Source organism: Rhinopithecus bieti, unplaced genomic scaffold, assembly GCF_001698545.2.
Source record: "Rhinopithecus bieti isolate Rb0 unplaced genomic scaffold, ASM169854v2 scaffold_35538, whole genome shotgun sequence".
NCBI lineage: Eukaryota > Metazoa > Chordata > Mammalia > Primates > Cercopithecidae > Rhinopithecus > Rhinopithecus bieti.
The window spans coordinates 206,667-228,134 of NW_016815913.1; the positions used below are offsets into that span (position 1 = coordinate 206,667).

Consider the following 21,468-nt stretch of genomic DNA (forward strand, 5'->3'; position numbering starts at 1 on the left):
TCTTATTAAAGTAACTTCATCCAATATCTGTAATAGTTTAATATTTAATGAGCACCTGCTGCATGCAAAGTATAGCACCGAGAGCTACGAAGGATCCAACAAAACGTAAACCTCACAAAACAGGCTCAGAACTTTGCATTTGCCCAGATTTTATTCACACTAAAATTGCATTTTCCCAAATTTTATTCACCATAAATATGACATCCTATGTTTCTTGCGCCTTTGTGAATCTAATTTAATGACTTTCAGTGAAATCGCATTGTAGTGGTAAGTTAATAATGACCACATATTTTATACAGGAAAGAATGGGAAATAATATATGAAAAACATTATAGAGTGCCAAGATGGTGTAAGATAAATTAAGACTATTTGAGTTGTTTAAATAAAACTAAATATATTTTGCTATATACATGTAGATATATACGTTCCTCTCTGCCCTCAAGGAAGCTTCTGTAGCCTCGTTATGGAGATAGGACATGAGCACAACTAACTGATGAAAGGCAGTAAGGGAAATACCTGATTTATGTGAGTCTAGTACATATAAATCACGCTTCCAACCGAGCAGCTGCACAAGCTTACGTTCCTTCCCACGTTGGACTCTTTAGGGTGTTACTGCTATTGTGTCATATGAAGACCAGGTCACATGCAAATAGCAACAGTCTTTGCCTTCTCTGCACCTTTTACTAATTCCTCATGTTTTCCCAAACAGTGAGAGTAAGAGCAGAAGAAACTATATATTTTGTTAATACATTGAAGTCTTAAGATTAATAATACAGATTTCTGATTGGGTGCCAATACATGAGAACAGCAATGATCCTTTACTTCCACTCTCCAGTCAGCGATCATACCAAACTGCTCCTTCCGTGACTGATAAACACTGTCATGTTTTCCCCGCCTGGAAATCAAACTCATGATAGTCGTTGCTGATAGAACGGTCACTGCTGAAGCGCCCTTTAGCCTGTCTTATCCCTCAATTCAACTGTATGATTTTTGGCAAATAAACGTGTTTTCTACCGTATGGTTTTCTTGCAGCCTCTTCTCCATTTCCCTGTTAATATTGGAGTCATTGAAAATTATATTAATTTGTATTAATTCCACTAGAATTCTCTTTTCCTTTTTCATTGTGACCTTGAGGTCTTGTACATAGTTTATTGCTGATACACATTTGGCTCTTAATGTGAGCCATCTAATTCCCTCTCTTTGGCTCTGTTGCAGATTTCCCCTCTTTGATTAAGTTCCACAGTAGGGCCCCTTTTTCTCCACACTTAGCAGTTGTCCTTCTTTCTTTCTCCTCCCTACACATGCATACACACCACATCTCCCCATTTTCCAATCTCTCATTTACTTTGTCACCCAGTATCTTGCTATAAAACAAATTTGATTGTGTTAAAAACTCTTTTTTAAAATTTCTAAACCAGTAAGACAAAATCCAAACAGCCTATCCTTCATAAAACTTTTCTCATCATCTGGTCTCATATACCTCCTACCATCTCATCTCTCTCTTGTCTTGATCTACCCACCATATACCCTATTCTTCTCTTGTGTTCATCACCACTCCACAGAACTCCCTGAGGGTGCCCCGCCCCCTCTTTTTGTTTTCGTCTTAGCCATGCTCCAACTCCAATGTCCCATCTCCAATGAAGTCTCTCCTGACTTGCCCAGAATCCCCTGCTCTTTCCTCCCTGCTCCCTTCTTCCACAGCTGCTATTGTGTATTATAACCATCTGATTCTACATCTGCCCCATAGGCCAGACTATGAATTACTTAACAGTAAGGCCATGTCTTGTTCATTTTTTGTTTCCTGAGTACCCATCACAGTTTCTGGTACTAAAAACCTTTACTATATGCATAAGTAAATGTCAGAGAAATATGTAAAGGATTTTAGAAAGATTTCTATTTAAATGGAAGAAAACTGATTCTTAAAAAAGCAAAGCTCCATTTATCCAGAAAAAATCATTTATATGGACCTGTCAATGCACCCATAATGCTGGAGAAAATGAACATTTATATTTTTCTTACAGCTCACAGTGATCATCATAAGAGTAATGATCAGTTTCACACAGAGCATTACTAAAATGAACACCTACTTAAAACAGATATATTAGTTTTAGTGGGAGAACTCATGAGGAGAAAAATTTTATGTATGCTTTTTCTAGAAAGTTAGGGATCCAGTTTATTTGAAGACCTCAGTATGTGGTGTTTTAATTTTTTCTCTGCATCCCTAGAAAAGACTACAGATTTAAGTTTCAGGTGTCATGCCATCAATGTTGATCATATTACACAAATAAATGTGTAGCCTCACAACCCGATCTTGATATTTGAAAAAAGATGATCCAGATGGTACACATAAAAACTACAGTAGTTTGTTTTAATTTTCTCACAATTACTTTTTAAAAAACAGCAACAAATAAAAACTTTTAAGGTATTAAAATCAGTTCATTTCTATATCAGATTTATTGAAAGTAACATAAACTTCAAATTAGACACTGTATACCACACACGAGTTCGCCTTGAATCCAGTTGTTTATGTTACACTTACATACAAGTAACACAGGTTGTCTTTGCATCCAATTTATTGAGGACCTGTCATTTCTATGGCATGCATTAAATATTTAAAACTGATTATCATATTGTGTATCATCTCTTTTATTGTGTTCAGTGATTGATATAAAAATAACTTACTTTATATCAAGTCAAAAAAACGATGAATCTCTTTATAAAAAATCACATATTGTAATTGTCAGTATAGATTAAAAAGAAAAGTAGAAAATATGTGATCTATTACAAATACTGGCAATTAATTTCTAATTTGGATAGTTCATTAATTTTCAGACAAAGATTTTACACAACATAGACTTGTTTATATAGCTTTACATATTTGTTTTCTAATGCTATTGTGAACTGTTGTTAATTTGAATACTCATTTCTCTTCATTAATGTATGGGAGGATAAAATTGAAAATGGGTAACATTTTAAAATATCATCTATCATAAACATAAATTTTCAAGTGAATTGTTCACAAGAAATGCTTTATCTTCTCAGATCTTTGAATAAAATTAAGAATAGAATAGAATAAATTCATAAAATTTGCTTTTAAGAAATTATTTTATTCCATTTATAGTTAATAAGTTATAAGTTAATAGTTTTACTCAACTGATTTTATGAAGTGGTTTGTTTAATATGCTTCATTTTATTCCTGATAGGAACTAATTCCAGAGTTCTACTACCTACCAGAGATGTTTGTCAACAGTAACGGATATAATCTTGGAGTCAGAGAAGATGAAGTAGTGGTAAATGATGTTGATCTTCCCCCTTGGGCAAAAAAACCTGAAGACTTTGTGCGGATCAACAGGATGGTAAGAGAGATTTGCTTTTGCTTGAGCAGTCATCAGTAAGTTAACATATTCCGTAGTTTTGTTTTGTCCTGTTCTTTACTATAATATTACGAGTTGCCACTTAACATCTGTAAATACAAGGTTAAAATTTTAAGTGAAAAGGAGAACATTTTACTGTTGTCTTGACGGCATTCCTTATTGTAGAGTGGATTTTCCTTTCATGAGGACTAATAAAGCAATGGTAATTCAGTTATGTTTGCTCCCTTAGGAGAAGGCAATCAGATGAGCATCTGTTGACTAATATAATGTATTCTAAAGTGCTTAAAATAAATGCCTATTTCTTAGTTTTGTCTACTGACTAAATCTGAACACTTTTTTAATTATAAAAACACTAAAAACAAAAAATTTATTTAGAACATATTTATATGTGGGATGTTTTATATTGTGAAATCTACCTTAGGGTATAAACATTCTGAAATAGAAAACATGTTTTTTTGTTTTGTTTTGGAGACGGTGTTTCACTCTGTTGCCCAGACTGGAGTGAAGTGGTGCAATCATAGCTCACTAAAGCCTCAAACGTCTGGGCTCAAGCAGTCCTCCCACCTCAGCCTCTTGAGTAGCTGGGGTTATAGGCAAATGCCACCATGCCAAGTTAATTTTTAAAAAAAAATTTTTTTTTGTAAGATAGAATCTCACTATGTTGTGCACACTAATCTTGAACTCCAGGGATCAAGAAATCCTCCTACCTGGGCCTCCCAAAAGAAAACATCATTATTTTAAGCTGTATTAACAGATATCTGAGTGTCCAAATGAGAAATGTATAAATAGAATGTTCACATATGGGAATTTGATGAGTTTTAGTACATTTTACACATATTCAAGGAGATTTTAATCCCCACATGGTTATAGTACATGACAATAAACCACTTTACAGAACAGCCTCTCTAGTGTACTGTTGAATTACATCAATAAAACCAATGACGCCAAATATACTTTTAACCCTGTTTCATTCACTCCCAAGTTTTTCCAACTGTCTGACAAATATATTTTATTTTGTTTTTACAGCTTATTTATTTGAATCAGAATTCAAATAAGGTCCACACATTGTGAGGGAATTCACATATTCCTTAATCCTCTTTTTTTAAATAGCTTAATTGAAATATAATTCATATGCTATGCAAATCATTCATCATTTAAAGTGAAAAAAATAATAATGTATATTAGTACATTCACAAAGTTGTGCAATCATCACCACAATTTAAGAGTATTTTTATCACCTCATAGAGAATCCCATACCTTTTAGCATCTTCTCCGACTTTTCCTGATTTCCCCATTCCCCCCCAAGCTAGCCCAAGGCAAACATAAATCTACTTTATATCTCCATAGGTTTGCCTATTCTAGACATTTCATATAAACAGAATCATAAAATATGGGGTTCTCCTCCCCTCATCTCGTTTTTTTGTCACTTTTCTTTTGGACTTTACTGTCAGTCACATATTTTCTTGTATTTTAGAGCTATATTTTCTGTCTCTAAGAAATACTTTACTTTTAATGTACTTTATTTTAGAAAGTTGCTGATGTAATATACCTACGCTTAAAAGCGTCATCTAGATAATCTGCAATCTGTTCTCCCCCCTTCTTTTTTTTTTAGAAAATTTCATGTTTTGCATAAGTCTTATTGCCAATCTCTCTCACTTCTCAATCTGTTAAATTGGCACTTTCAGATATATGCAGTTATTTCATACTGTTCCCTTGAACAATAGCTTATTTCTTCAATTTATATTTTTAATGTGAATGACTTATATTTTACTAATATATACTTCTGAAAATTTCTGTTTCTTTTTAGAATTGGTATTTCATCACCACATTATTCTTACATACTTGAATGTTATCTATAAATATCAATGTAAGGATACCAGCTCTCCATATGCAACCCTACAAGCTCACTGTATATCAGTATCTCTCAGGCACATCATTCCATTGTAGCTCCAGAGCTCAGAACCCTGCCTGGCACATACTGGTTGTTCAGTAAATATTTCTGAGTAAATGAATGAATTAATGAATTATAGAGGTGCAGTAATCTCATTGCTGTTAGCATACAGTCTGTTAAGTACAAACTAGTCAAACTGAATGAATCCTTTACTCAAGCAAGCAAAGTAGCCAATCGTTGTTGGACCAATGCTTTTGTTTATCATGCTATTGAACAGAATTCTCGTATGGGTGCTGATAATGAGTGCCTCTTACCTGTCAGGCATTAAGCAAGGCACTTGATTTTTTTTTTTTTTTTTTTTTTTTTTTTTTTTTTTTTGAGACAGAGTCTTGCTCTGTTGCCCAGGCTGGAGTGCAGTGGCGCGATCTTGGCTTACTGCAAGTTCCACTTCCCGGGTTCACACCATTCTCCTGCCTCAGCCTCGAGTAGCTGGGACTACAGGCACCTGCCACCACGCCCACCTAATTTTTTTTTTTTTTTTTTTTTTTTTTTTTTCTGTATTTTTGGTAGAGACAGGGTTTCACGTTGTTAGCCAGGAAGGTCTCAATCTCCTGACCTCGTGATCCGCCCGCCTCAGCCTCCCAAAGTGCTGGGATTACAGATGTGAGCCACCACGCCTGGCTGGCACTTGATTTATTTTAACTTTTGTTTTACAGATAAGAAACATGAAGGCCAGACATGTTTCATAATTTATCCATGGCAGAACCCAGATTCAAGTACAGGATAGTTTTAACTCCCAAGCCATACTCTTTCCAATATGCCAGCTACATCTGATATTGTCTCTTCTTTGTGAAATTCTTTGAGATTATTGGATCTCTACTTTTAGGTTAATAATTGTCAATCGAGAACTTATTTATTTCCTTTAACATTATGAACATGGTTAATGCAGATCATTCACAGATAAAAGATTGCAAGTATACCAAGCTTAAATATGCATTAAAGAAAAATAGAGTAGTTATCTTTATTATCCACTGGACATTTCACATTTATTAATTTGCTAATGTTTACTGATAATGTACCAAGAAATGAATATGACATTTTTTAGACTTCTAAACATGCAGTGATGCAGACTGGATGAGCAGGAGGCCACTGTTGTTTCCCAGTCCCAGGACTAGGCCACATTTCCTCCTAGGAGAGTACTATTTTCAGTGGTACCCATTCCATTCAGTGTAGAGATAACTGTAGGAAACGGATTTGCCTTCTTAAGAAAAGACTAAAAGTTTGAGAAGAAAGTTTTAGGATGTGGGAAGATTTACTATGATACAGGGAAAGGACATATGTTTTTAAAAATTGGGGAAATGGGCTCTCATGTATATGAGCTAAACCATCTTGTCTTAAGTTTCTAGTAGAGGCCTAAATTAACGAAATTGTGTTGTGAAAAGCAGAGGGCATTTGGCATTAGCATTTTTGAAAGCAGTTATCTAAGATCAGTTTCTCATTATAGTTATTTAAGCAGAGACTTTTTTGTATTGAAAAGAAGCCATTAGAGAAATAGCTCGTTGGAGAGATAGTGTGAATGTCACCTTTCAGTTTTTGCAACAACTCCTTTATCTTGCATTACCAATAGCAAATTTCAGTGAGAACAAGCATAACTAAGTATTTTAACTAGTACTCAATTATAATACATGTAAATACTTCTCCAAATAGAGAAAGCCTGGGCAGAATGCTGTTTGGAAATAGGAACACAGCTAGTCAGCGTTCTACCAAGACCACAGAAGCTGCCTGCTCTGTAAATGAACCAAAGTCATAACAAAGAGAGGTGGAAGTAAAGGTCCTCAGTGATCGCTCTTCTTAGGAGTAGGTCTGCACTGATGCTTCCAAATGCAGACGTAGGAAACAGTGGACTAAGTGATTGGTCAAATGCCTCCAGATTCGTCCACTGAAAAATAATTTGTTCGCTATAGAAATTGGTCCCCACAGTTTTTCCTCCTTTTATGGTCCAGTCTGCTCATAGCTCACGCTGTCTTCTTAGCTGTTCTGCTATGTTCCTTGCTTTACCTGATTAATAAACATGGCAAAACGGGCTTTAAAGATAAATTGGTGAAACCTTGTCCCTACAAAAAATACAAAAATTAGCCAGGTGTGGTGGCACGGTTTCTGTGATTCCAGCTACTCAGGAGGCTGAGGTGGGAGGATCGTTTGAGCCTAGGAGGTCGAAGCTGCAATGAGCCAAGATCGCGCCACTGCATTCCAGCCGAGATTGCGCCACTGCACTCCACCAGAGCAATACCCTCTCTCAAAAAAATAAAACAAAATAAAGATAAATTGGCACTCAACAAATGGTGCTGGAAAAATTGGTGCTAGAAGAGTTGGATATCTATATCCAAAAAAAGGAAGGGGAAGGTTTCAGTCCTTACATCACACCATATAAAAAAATTAACTCAAAATAGATCATGGACCTAAGTTTGAAACCCAAAACTACAAAACATCTAAAAGAAACATATAGGAGGAAATCTTTGTGACCTTATGTTAGCAAAGATGTTTTAGATACGACAACAAAAGCACAACCCATAAAAGAAAACCCTGATACACTGGACTTTATTAAAACTTAGCTTCTTTGATCACTACTGTAAGAAAATTAAAAGACAAGCCACAGGATGAGAAAAAAAAATTCAAAACATATCTAATAAAGGACTAGGATCTAAAATATATAAAGAGCACTCAAAAATAAATAACAAAATTAAGATAATTAATTTTTTAAAGGAGGAGCAAAAGAATCTTCAGCAAAGAAGATATATAGATGGCAAATAAACACATGAAAAGATGCCTCATATCAAAAATTAATCCATAAATTAAAATTAATCAAATTGAAACCACAGTAAGCTACCATTACACATTAGAATGACTTTAAAAATTAAAAGGGGATAAAAAAAACCTCTGACGTCCCAAGCCCTGGTAGAGATGCACAATAGCTGAAATTCACTTATCCTGCTGGTAGAAAAGTTTGGTAGTTTCCTATAAACACACACCAACCATATAATCCAGCAACCCTACTCCTTGGTTTTAGCCGCCCAAAAATGAAAACTTATATTCATATGAGTACATTAATGTTTATAATGGCTTTATTTGCTTTCGTCAAAAACTGGAAACTACCCAAATATTTCTCACCTGGTAAATGAATAAACAAACTAAAATAAACTATGGTAACTCCATATTATGAAGTACTAGTTAGCCATAAAAAAGAACTAAGCACTGATAAATGTAACAAAATCACTTTCTTGCTGTCACTTAGATGATGCCAAAACATTTTTAATGGCTTTATTAAAATATAAGTTATATATCATAAAATTCACTTGTTTTCAGTGTACAATTTTAATGATTTTTAGTAAATTTTAACAGTTATATGACCATCACCACAGTCTAATCTTAGAATATTTTCACCACCCCAGAAAGATCCCCTGCCCACCTCCAGCCCAAGGCAACTGCTGATCAACTTTTTATCTCCAAAGGTTTGCCTTTTCTGTGTATTTCATATAAAAGGAATTATACACTGTGGTCTTTGGGTTTGACTTCTTTGAGTAGTTTTTGAGATTCACCCATGTTGTAGCATGTATTGGTATTATTGATATTTTGCTCCGCTTTTTACATAATAGTACCACATTGTGTGGAATATCACATTTTGTTAACCTATTCATCAGTCGATGAACATTTGATTTGTTTCTACTTTTTGGCAATTTTGAGTAATGCTGCTATGAACAGTCATATTTAAGTTTCTATGTGAACATACATTTTTATTTATTTGGGGTGTAGACCTAGGAGTAGAATTGCTAGGTCATGTGGTAAATGTATGTTTAACTTTTTAAGAAACTGCCCAGCTGTTTCTCAAAATGACCTTGCATTGCCCAGCAATGTATGAAAGTTCCAGTTCCTCAGTATCCTCACTCCCACTTGTTATTACCTGTTTTGTTTTGGTTTTTTTTTTTTTTTTTAATTACATCCATTCTAGTGAATGTGAGGTAATATCTCTTTACCTTTTTTTTTTTTTTTTTGAGATGGAGTCTCTCTCTGTCACCCAGGCTGGAGTGCAGTGGCACGATCTCGGCTCACTGCAAATTCCGCCTCCCGGGTTCACGCCATTCTTCTGCCTCAGCCTCCTGAGTAGCTGGGACTACAGGTGCCCACCACCATGCCTGGCTAATTTTTTATTTTTAGTAGAGACAGGGTTTCACCGTGTTAGCTGGGGTGGTCTCTATCTCCTGACCTCGTGATCTGCCCACCTCGGCCTCCCAAAGTGCTGGGATTACAGGCGTGAGCCACCAAGCCTGGCCTACAATTTTAATATATATTCCCTAGTGACTAATGATATTGAGCATCTCTTCATGTGTTTATTGAATGCTAAAACATTTTTAGACTTATTTTAATAAAACATTTAGTGATTCATTATAGACACAGAATTTGTGTCCTTCATAGTCAAAGAAGTTTGTGTGCCCCCAGAATTAATAATTTTATTACTGATGTGCCTAAATGAAATAGAAAAGTCAGTCTTGCTTTTAAAGACAAATCCCCTAGGCAGTACGATACCCCAAATGTTTTGAATGTAGGAAAAACTAATAAGTATTATTGATGAGAAACCATCAAATAATTAATGTTGGTATAAGCTAAACAAGCAAGACCTACCTGTATCTGCAGAAAATGCTACATTCACCTAGTGTGTTGGGTGGTAATGCAATCCAACTAAATAAACTTTTCCGATAAATGAAGTTTCTAGGTTTTCGTAAGTGAGAACTTTTTTGAAGCATTATGGTTATCTTTTAAGTTTTGTTTTATTTTTAATTGACAATTAATAATTGTTTATATTTATGGGGTATACTGTGATGTTTTGATATATGTATACAAATCAGAATAGTTAGCATATCCATCACCTCAAATATTTATCATTTCTTTGTGGTGAGAACATTTAAAATCCTCTCTTTTAGCTATATCGATAGATAGATAGATAGATAGATAGATAGATAGATAGATAGTCAGATTATTGCACTTTGCTGTGCAATGGAACACCAGAGTTTATTCCTCCTAACTGTAACTGCACCCAGTGACCAACATTTCCCCTTTCCCTATCCATATCTCCCATCAGCCTCTGGTAACTACCATTCTACTCTCTACTTCTATGAGTTTGACTTTTTTAGATTCCAAATGTAAGTGAGATCATACATTATTTGTGTCTCTGTGCCTGGCCTGTTTTATTTAACATAATATCCTCCAGGTTCATCCATGTTACCACAAATGACAGAATTTCCTGTTGTTTTTTAAAGCTGAGTATTATGTCATTGTTTATATATACCATATTTTTAAAATCCATTCATTCGTTGGTGGACACTTAGGCTGTTTCCATATCCTGGCTATTATGAATAATGCTGCAGGGAACATGGGAATGCAAATATCCCTTTAGCATATTGATTTCAGTTCCTTTGGGTAAATACCTAGTGGGATGGCTGGATTATATGGTAATTCTATTTTTAGCTGTTTTTGTTTGTTTGCTTGCTTGTTTTGAGACAGGGTCTCACTCTTGCCCAGACTGAAGTGCAGTGGTGCAGTCAGTGACCACTGCAGCCTTGAACTCCTGGGCTCAAGTGATCCTCCCACCTCAGCCTCCCAAGTAGCTGGGACCACAGGTGCATGCCACCACACCCAGCTATTTTTTAAATTTGTTATAGAGATGGAAGAGTCTCGAACTCTTGGGCTCAAGTAATCCTCCCACCTCAGCCTCCCAAAGTGCTGGGATTACAGGCCTGAGCCACCACGTTCGGCCCCATTGAGGTAAATTTACAGGCCAAATACCACCAACTTATCAAGGTGTCAGTTTCTTATTCACAGTCTACAGGATAGGTAAGTGGTGGTGGCAAGAGGAGCTGTGGAGAAGGAGAAGAGAAGGAAATCAGAAGCCAGTCCTATAGGGTGAGCAGAAGACGGGAAGAGATGAGAATTGATCCAAGATTAGTATCATGGTCCAGCCCCAGCAGCTTTTAGGACCTGACTGTCTGTGGTCCCTGTTTTTATATCTTTTACTCTCCACCCTCACCCATTAGGCTTCCTTTCACTGCCAGGAAGCCCTCGACTTACAGCTGAGGAAATACCAGCTCCCTCTGCCCATCTGGTATGAGAGGAAGGGTGTCCTCCTTCAATTCTACAAATGGAAGAAATGATATTTATTTACATTCTAAGCTTTGTAGTCATGGGATTTTAGAGCTGGAATACACCTTTATTTGAATGAGGAGACTGAGGTGTAGGAAGGCAAAGTGGTTCATGGAAAGTCTGAACCCATGTGCTTTTCTAACTAACCATGCTTGGTGTTACAAGTTGGAACTCTCAATGTAGTGTCCCCTAGTTCCATCTAAAAGTCTGCAAAATTCCACCTGTAGTTTGAATTAAATATAATTTATAGACTTGCGAACAAAACCATAGTAGAATAATACCGTTTCTACTGCAATATATATTTCAATCACCAAATTGTAAAGAAACTTTGGAATATCTTGTTTGTTATTTGCAAACTGTATGTATCTGTGCTTGGGTGGCCTCCAAACACCTAATTGTGACCCAGATTTAAAATTCAGTCTTCATCAGTGACACCCTGGTCTATCTCAGTACACGTGTGATCAATACACAGGTTTTCTTTTAAAAAGTCTCTTTAAAAAACCTGATTCTCACCAGATGGTTTCATGTCATTTGGGTTTTAGAGAATTAACAGATCATGCATTGAAAGGAATAGCCTGAAAAAATGATATTATACTGTAAAGACAGTTTAAACTCTGAAGTAGGTTTTCCCTCTTTCTGTAAGAGCGAATAAAACACATGAATACAAATTTTGAGTAACAATTTTTAAAATTTATAATTGCTCGGAGTACTTATATTGCACATAAATTAAATATAGCAAATAATTTACTCCTGACACTAACATGACCAGTTTAAGAATTGACTTCTGTTTATATATACTTCTTACCTGTTATAACTTGTCTTTTTAACATCTGAAGTGCTGATAAGCAGACTTTAATCAAAGTGTGCTTCTTTAAAATAAGCCTCACTATGTAGCATCCCTGTAAATTACATATTAATCCAGCCAGCTGTGTGCAACACACTAGGAACTGTAAGAATTGCTCAGTGAAGCCACTGTTCCTCAAATATTTACTCTCGCATATTCAAAAGAATTAAGTTTTACAACTGACTAATATATGAAAGATACATATTGTGCATCTCTGGAAATATAAAACATTCTCAGAAATGAATAGTCCATTTTAATAATAAGTAGTAAGTTCCAACTTGTGTTCATGAAGGAATGAAAGAAGCAAGGCACTGCAGTTTCCCTGTATTCTAAACCAAATTCCTGTTATTTCATCATAGGAATTAATGAATCTGGTAAGACTTGTGAACTGAACCTTTATTCCATGGAGCGAAAGGTTTTATACAAAATTCTGCATATTCAGGATAATTAAACTGCCCCAGTCTTTGTTCTCTGCATCACCTGGAAGCAGTGCCGGGTGAAATGAATCGCATGTAGGAATGCCTTACTTGAAAAGTGCTTATTGTTTCTGTGTTGTGCTTCTGGGTTTTCCTTGAAGGAAGCCTACAGAATAGAAAGGGAAAGCTACCTTATGTATCAACAAAAAGCTGTATCCACAACACCTATAGCAGCCATTCTTACTTGCTTCAGAATTAGAGCTAAAGGACAAGCCCACGCTGCTGCCTCTGAGAACTGTCTTAAGCATCAATGCTATGCAAAGACATCTCGTGAAATGTGGCTGCATGACTCTGCAGCCGCTCCTCTCTCAGTGTCTTCTGTGCTGCTTCAACTTGAAGTTTTCCTTCATAGCACCTTTTTCATAGTTTCTGTGGCTCCAACTCCTGGTCGGTTTTCTTATCCTACTGCTAGGAAATGATCATACTGATCTCTTGCAGAAATAATGTGAGATATCCATAGTAAAACTAAAAAGTTTAACCAGTTATCTACATATGTTCATACTTGCTGAAGGAATGTTTATTTGATGAGTATTTATGTAATATACAAAGTCTAGGTACTAATATAAAATATCAGGTATTTAAATTTTCCATAAATTCCTTTAATATAGGCTTTATTTTTTATGTTGTTTTGTAACTTTAAAAGTTTCTAACTATATTGGCTGGGTAATTCATACAGGATTTAGTTCTTATGAAATAGGTTTAGAGAAAATGTGCTCTAGTATATTTATAATTTTGACTAGGATTATCTTCAGTTATTTGAAAGAGTTCTTTGTAATGAACCTAAAGTATAAAATGAAAATGTCATATATTCCGAAGAAATGACATTCACAGTGGTAAAAAAAAGCTTCCATTTCTTTGTATGGATTAGTATTCTGTATCTGTGAGTATTCCCTCCTTCTTTCAAACTGTCATTAAGAAATTCAAGGCAAAGATGACAAAGTATTATAAAAAGTGATATCATTGATGATTAAATGCCCAGCTTTATTATTGCATGCCAGCAATTGAACAGCAGATATTTGATGCATTTGTCGCAGACTTTACATGTCTACAACCTAATTTCATTTTTTTATTTTTTAAAAATGAAGCAGTACTTCGTTGTTTAAGTTTTGGACAATAACATATATACAATTGGTTAGAATTGTTTGTTTTGTAAATACAGTGCCAAGAATTATGTTTCACTGAAGACCTGTGAAATACAAAATTTACTCTCACTAGAAAATCTGGAAAAGTCATACAGATACTTTTAGTAGACATTTCAATGAATTCTAAGGTCATTAAGTTTATACATCAAGAATTGGTCTAATTTATCCACATGAAGCTAGGTTTATTACGACTGACTTACTCATGAAACATTAATAAAGCATTGTGTTTAGTTCTAACCTGATTATAATCTGACCTTCTGACAAAGGACAGAAATGGAAAGTATCTCTGATAACATTACCCTAATGCTGGGTCCATCCATCATAATCTACTCTTTTAAAAATTTGTTTTAGGAAAAGGCCCTTTCACGGATGTGCACTGATAATCTCCTCTAGCCCTCAGCCCAGCAAATTCCTGGTGCTGCTGGGCCAAGTGCAGGCTGTCTGCAGTCAGCAGAGCATGCACAGCAACTGAGGCAGGGCAAGCCAAGCTCCAGTGTGGCTCTGCTCATATTGTATTATAGCCTTTACAGAATGTCTGTATTTCAAAGAAAATGTTTCTTTTTAAGCCGAGTTTTTTTTTAAGTAGATTATACCCCAAATGCAAATGTAAAATTTGCATTTGGGGTATAATCTACTTTTAAAAACCCTGGCTTAAAAAAGAATTTAGAGCAAATAACATAAGAATTTTTGGAAGTCTTATGTAGGAAATCAAAATATGAAGATAGACATCTTGTGTTTGAGTGCCATCTCTGGAACACCTGTTAGCCATGTGTTGTGCTGAACCCCTATTAACTTCAACAGGGATGGCACCAGGTTCTAGAGGCCAAAGAAGAGACCCAGAGCTGTGAGCATGACATAGTTTCACTGGTGACTTACCTATTGGGGAAGGTCCAGTGGTAGCAGGCTGGACAGGAGACCCATATGACTCAGTGGCAGCAGACTGGACAGCAGAACTGCAATCACTTGCAAAAAGCCTGCTGTTTATATCACATTTTTACTTAACACTCCCCCACCCAACCACAACAACCTCTATCTGGCAACCTTCATTTAACTCAAAACAAAGGGCTTTGATTCCCATTATGGCCTGTGTTCCTTGAGATGGGCCAGAGGGGGCTCAGATATTCCTCACAGGTAAGGAATGGATCTCTAGGTTGGCCACCCCAATTCCCTAGCTTGAGACTCTCAACTGCATTCAGGTGTGTCTGCCATACAGCGTCATTCTTAAGTCATCACTGTCAGGTGCAGCTTACAACACACCATGACACTTGGAAATAAGACACCCTATCTCTTGGAATTGCAGTGTCCTCCTTATTTCTTAAATTGAGGACTTGTTCGTTCCGTAAGTCTTTACTGAGAGCTAGTTATGAGCAAGGCATTATGGAAAATACAAAGAATGGCCATGGATCCTACTCTAAGTGAAACTAGAGTAGAGAAATTCCTTCGTTCATTCCATAGTTATAAAGGGGCTATCATTCATTTCATCCTGGTCTGGGCTCTGGGAACACAAAGGTAAGCAACTCAGTGAGTGGCTTCAGAAGGTTCCCTCTAGATAGGGGCACAGACAAATAAACAAACAGTCCCAGTAAACACTGATAGTGTTTATTGAACAGATACCTGCTGAGTGTTCCGGGTGATGTTTCATGTGTTTGCAAGGATCTCTACCCTCCTGGAGCTTACTTTTGATCAAAGGGAGACAGGCAATAGACAATTTTTTAAAAGTGAAACATCTAGTATGTTAGAAGGTGATCGGTGGTAGAAAATAACACTGCAAGAAAAGGGGACCATGAGTACCTGCAGGGGAGAGCGGTCAGGACAGCCTCCCTGTGAAGGGAGATTAGAGGAAGGCCTGGAAGAGCAGAGGGAGGGAGCCAAGTGACTCTCTTGGGGAAAGAGCATTGTGGGCAAAGGGAACATTAGAACAAAGGCCCAGTGGCAGGGATGTGCTTGGCAAGGAGGCCGGTGGGCCAGGAAAGGCTGGGCAAGTAGGCACACAGTAGGAAAAGAGGACCGAGTAATAGTAGGGGAGCATCACACAGGGTCTCGAAGGCCATCGTAAGTACTTTGCCTTTTTACCATGAGTAAAATGTAAAGTCCTTGCAATGTTTTGAGCAGAAGAGTGACTGATCTTCCTTATGTTTTGAAAGGATCACTCTGGCTGCAGTGTTGGAAATGAATGATTCTACAAGGGTAGAATCAGGAAGATCTGCTAGAAGGTATTGTGAGAGATGATGGTGGCTTGGACCAGGGGTAGCAGTAAAAAAGTAGTAAGAAATTATTGATTCTGGGTGTATTTTAAAATTTGAGCCTGTTATCTCCCTGGGAGTTACTACCAGTGGCCGTTTTCCCTCAGGTTTCTCTGGTCTTACGGAGGCAGGTGAAGGGTTGGGAATAAGCGTGCAGAGTAGTGACGGCTACAGCAGCAGAGATAGATAAATCCATCTGGGAAGAACATTTTAGAGAGTTCTGCTAAAACGAAAGCATGGGTGTTTAGTTCCTATTGTCAACTTGGCCCTTTAGCAGAAATTCTAAGCAGCGGAAATAGCCGGAGAACATGTGTATCCTCCACTAGACTGTAATCTTTTTCAGGACGTCAAATGCTTATTCATCTATGTGTCCTCCAAGGCTAATGTCTGACATACGGTAGGTGGTCAGTAATTTGGGACAGGAGGGAGATTAGACTATATTCACCTTCTTTATTTGCATTTCAGTGGAATCTACTCCCAGAAATCAGAGGTTTTGTCTTGTTTATCACAGTATCCCAGGGCCTAGAACACTGCCTGGCACATAACAGGTGCTCCATGTTGAACGAATGAATGTTCCCTCTGTCTGAAATGCTCTTATCCCAGATGTCTTTACAGTTCATTTCTTCATCAGGGTCCTTAATTGTCACAAATTCAGGGACGCCTTCCCTGACCTCCTCCCCTAAATCAGCAATCCTCTCCCCACTACACGTACTCCCTGCTCCCCATCCTGCTTTTCTGTTTCCTTTGCACTTGTCACCTGCTGACACACCCTGTATCTTACTAATTATCTTAGTTTTTGTTGGTCTCCTCCCACTACAATGTAAACTCTCTTGCAGGGACTTTGGGTTTTTTTGTTCACTGCTATAATCTTACAATCTAGAAGAGGGTCTGTCACAAAGCGGATGGCCAATCAATAGTTGCTGAGTGAATGAATGAGCTTCTTCCCCAGCCCCACCCTCATTCCTGACATTTCTTTTATTCCTTCCTTTTGTGACCATCACATCTTTTCCACTGCTTTAATTAATAAACCTATAAATATTTATTAAATAATTATTATCTAATGATAGGTTAAGAGTTATGGGAAATGCAAGATAAGAATTAGGTAAAGTCCCTATATTCAAAAGGCTTATATTCTAATTGAGGATATAGTATTAACTTTGGAAACAATGAAGTGCTAATTGACAATCATCCCATTCATTTGTACAGTACCTTGCAGTTGTAAAATGATTTCACAAGTAAGTTTGCATGGTTATCTTACTCTATTAAGTAACAGGAGGATACTGTTGAAAAGTGTTGGATAGAAATTCATAGAAAAAAACAAGTGAGAGCTGAGAACACAGGAAGCAAACACTGAACTTGAGTAAGAAGGATGGGTAGGTCTTCAAAAAGCAGGAAGACAATGCTTTCAGGCTAGAGAGAAAGAAAGCAAAAGCTCTGACGTCACACCAGCTGCTGTGTGCCTAAGGGCTGTGAAGTGTCTATGCTAGGGAAACTAAGGATTTATATCAGGAAGTCCTGAGAAACAGTGGGGAAAGGTGGGATGGAGGTTTGAAAGGCCTGAGTCACATAGGTTATGCTGGGAGGAGCAGTGGCAGCTTTGAAACAGAGAATGGCAATGTGGACAGGATGGCTTGACAAGTCTGTCCCACAAGCAGGGCGCCAGACAGATTGGATTACAGAAGAAGTTTGAAGTACGTTGTAGTAACCCATGTGGAGAGCTGTGAGGGCTAGAAATAATCTTCTGCCTTATACATCCAGAAACAGTCAAGTACTAGAATAATTTAAGCCCCTCAAAATAAACATCAAAGACAACTATATTGTCTCTGCTTAAAACAGTTGAATTATTGAAGTTGTAATAGCTATAACTTCAGTTAAATTATGAAAAGAAGATGGCATAGACACTACAGAAGTGACAATATGGCTTTCTGATTATCTACTTGAATATATGCAACTCTAGAGAATTTTTTAATCCCAAAAGCAGATTTTGAGGTAATGAAAACAAGGGATGGGAAATAAATATTTTGCTCTGGTCTAGAAGAAGACATGGGTATTTAATATTCTTAAATGTTTAAATTCAGGAGAAGTATTGTCTCCTCACAGTTAAATTCAGTAGTCTACTTTCTTTTTTTCATAAATTTCAGAGAAGCTTTACGCCAAACCTGCTAGAGAAAGAATTCTGTACCATCTAATACTCATGGGACAAAATAGAAATTAGAATGAGGGAAATATTATCCATCTAAGAGATATCCTCTCTAGTTTAAATACCACTCTTTATTTCCTTCCTTGCAGATCCCCAGGGCAGAGCTATGGGTTGGGAATTGGTTTATCTAGGCTTAACACAATTGCTTCTGCCTCTAGATATGCAAGTAGAGGGTAAAGAAAGCGATTAAGAGCATTATGAGACTAATAGCTTAGTGATCAAGTATTTCTTTACATTTTTCCAATGTAAGTATTGTACTAAAAATCCCGTTTCAAAATGCCAAATGGGTTTGTATATAAAAACGGCTCTGAAAAGAACAAAATAAACAGATACCAATGACCGGTCAATGCTGTTTATCGTAAAGAGTCTTAATGTCAGGCTTCAGTTTTAGAAAAGTTGTTATATTTTAATTATTGATAGCTAATGTTCCATTCTTAGATATTCATTTGATTTTGAACTAGATTTAGCTTTTACCTGTGTAAACTGTATCTTCTTTTCTTTCTGCACAGTAAGTGGCAAGATAAAAAATTGACAAGAGTTTATTTAACCTCCTACCTCATTGTTTCTTTGTCATTTAATTTTATAACAAAAAAGACAAAATTATTTAACTGCAATCAATTATTTATTGATTCACTATGTTGCCTCTGTAATATATAGAATAGGGTAAATAACTATAGACATAAATATTTTTAAATTTAATTAAAGGCTATTACGGCTGGTTCCAAGATGACTGAATAGGAACAGCTCCAGTCTAGAGCTCTTCTGCGTGAGCAATGCGGAAGACAGGTGATTTCTGCATTTCCAACAGAGGTACCAGGTTCATCTCACTAGGGCTTGTCGGACAGTGGGTGCAGGACAGTGGATGCAGCCCACCGAGCATGAGCCGAAGCAGGGCGAGGAAGCGCAAGGGGTCAGGGAATTCCCTTTCCTAGCCAAGGGAAGCTGTGACAGACGGCACCTGGAAAATCAGGTCACTTCCACCCTAATACTGCACTTTTCCAACAGTCTTAGCAAATGGCACACCAACAGTCTTTGCAAACGGTACACCAGGAGATGATATCCTGAGCCTGGCTCAGAGGGTCCCACGCCCACAGAGCCTCACTCATTGCTATCACAGCAGTCTGAGATCAAACTGCAAGGTGGCAGTGAGGCTGGGGGAGGGGCTCCTGCCATTGCTAAGGCTTGAGTAGGTAAACAAACCAGCCTGGAAACTCGAACTGGGTGGAGCCCACCGCCCCTCTAGAAGGCCTGCCTGTCTCTGTAGACTTCGCCTCTGGGGGCAGGGCATAGCCGAACAAAAGGCAGCAGAAACCTCTGCAGACTTAAATGTCCCTGTCTGACAACTTTGAAGAGAGTAGTGGTTCTCCCAGCATGGAGTTTGAGATCTGAGAATGGACAGACTGCCTCGTTAAGTGAGTCCCTGACCCCTGAGTAGCCTAACTGGGAGGCACCCCCCAGTAGGGGCAGACTGACACCTCACGTGGCCAGGTACCCCTCTGAGACGAAGCTTCCAGAGGAACAATCAGGCAGCAACATTTGCTGTTCAGCAATATTCACTGTTCTGCAGCCTCCACTGCTGATACCCAGGCAAACAGGGTCCAGAGTGGACCTCTAGCAAACGCCAGTAGACCAGCAGCTGAGNGGAAACTCGAACTGGGTGGAGCCCACCGCCCCTCTAGAAGGCCTGCCTGTCTCTGTAGACTTCGCCTCTGGGGCAGGGCATAGCCGAACAAAAGGCAGCAGAAACCTCTGCAGACTTAAATGTCCCTGTCTGACAACTTTGAAGAGAGTAGTGGTTCTCCCAGCATGGAGTTTGAGATCTGAGAATGGACAGACTGCCTCGTTAAGTGAGTCCCTGACCCCTGAGTAGCCTAACTGGGAGGCACCCCCCAGTAGGGGCAGACTGACACCTCACGTGGCCAGGTACCCCTCTGAGACGAAGCTTCCAGAGGAACAATCAGGCAGCAACATTTGCTGTTCAGCAATATTCACTGTTCTGCAGCCTCCACTGCTGATACCCAGGCAAACAGGGTCCAGAGTGGACCTCTAGCAAACGCCAGTAGACCAGCAGCTGAGGGTCCAGACTGTTAGAAGGAAAACTAACAAACAGAAAGGACATCCACACCAAAACCCCATCTGTACATCACCATCATCAAAGACTTTGGTCTTTGGTAGACTTATGATAGATAAAACCACAAAGATGGGGGAAAATTAGAGCAGAAAAGCTGAAAATTCTAAAAATCAGAGCACCTCTCCCCTCCAAAGGAATGCAGCTCCTCGCCAACATCGGAACAAAGCTGGATGGAGAATGACTTTGACGAGTTGAGAGAACAAGGCTTCAGACGATCAAACTTCTCCAAGCTAAAAGAGCAAGTTCAAACCCATTGCACAGAAGCTAAAAACCTTGAAAAAAGATTAGACAAATGGCTAAAGAGAATAAACAATGTAGAGAAGTCCTTAAATGACCTGATGGAGCTGAAAGCCATGGCACGAGAACTACGTGACACACGCACAAGCTTCAGTAGCCGATTCGATCAACTGGAAGAAAGGGTATCAGTGATTGAAGATCAAATGAATGAAATGAAGAGAGAAGAGAAGTTTAGAGAAAAGGAGTAAAATAAACACACAAAGCCTCCAAGAAATATGAGACTATGTGAAAAGACCAAATCTACGTCTGATTGGTGTACTGGAAAGTGACGGGGAGAAATGGAACCCAGTTGGAAAACACTCTGCAGGATATTACCCAGGAGAACTTCCCCAAGCTCGTAAGGCAGGCCAACATTCAAATTCAAGAAATACAGAGAACACCAGAAAGATACTCCTCGAGAAGAGCAACTCCAAGACACATAATTGTCAGATTCACCAAAGTTGAAATGAAGGGAAAAACGTTACGGGCAGCCAGAGAGAAATGTCGGGTTACCCACAAAGGGAAGCCCATCAGACTAAGAGCAGATCTCTTGGCAGAAACTCTACAAGCTACAAGAGAGTGGGAGCCAATATTCAACATTCTTAAAGAAAAGAATTTTCAACCCAGAATTTCATATCCAGCCAAACTAAGCTTCATAAGTGAAGGAGAAATAAAATCCTTTACAAACCAGCAAATGCT

At 37.9% G+C, this 21,468-nt stretch overlaps 1 protein-coding gene across 4 annotated transcripts in view; it reads left to right on the forward strand.

Annotated features, from left to right (window-relative positions):
• NBEA (neurobeachin) overlaps window positions 1-21,468 on the forward strand; it is a 274,737-nt gene that overhangs the window by 193,477 nt on the left and 59,792 nt on the right. For all 4 annotated transcript variants that reach the window (XM_017854162.1, XM_017854160.1, XM_017854159.1 and 1 more), the window contains one exon: window positions 3,204-3,356. In XM_017854162.1, the coding sequence (XP_017709651.1) occupies window positions 3,204-3,356 (153 nt within the window). The remainder of the gene's footprint in view (window positions 1-3,203; window positions 3,357-21,468) is intronic.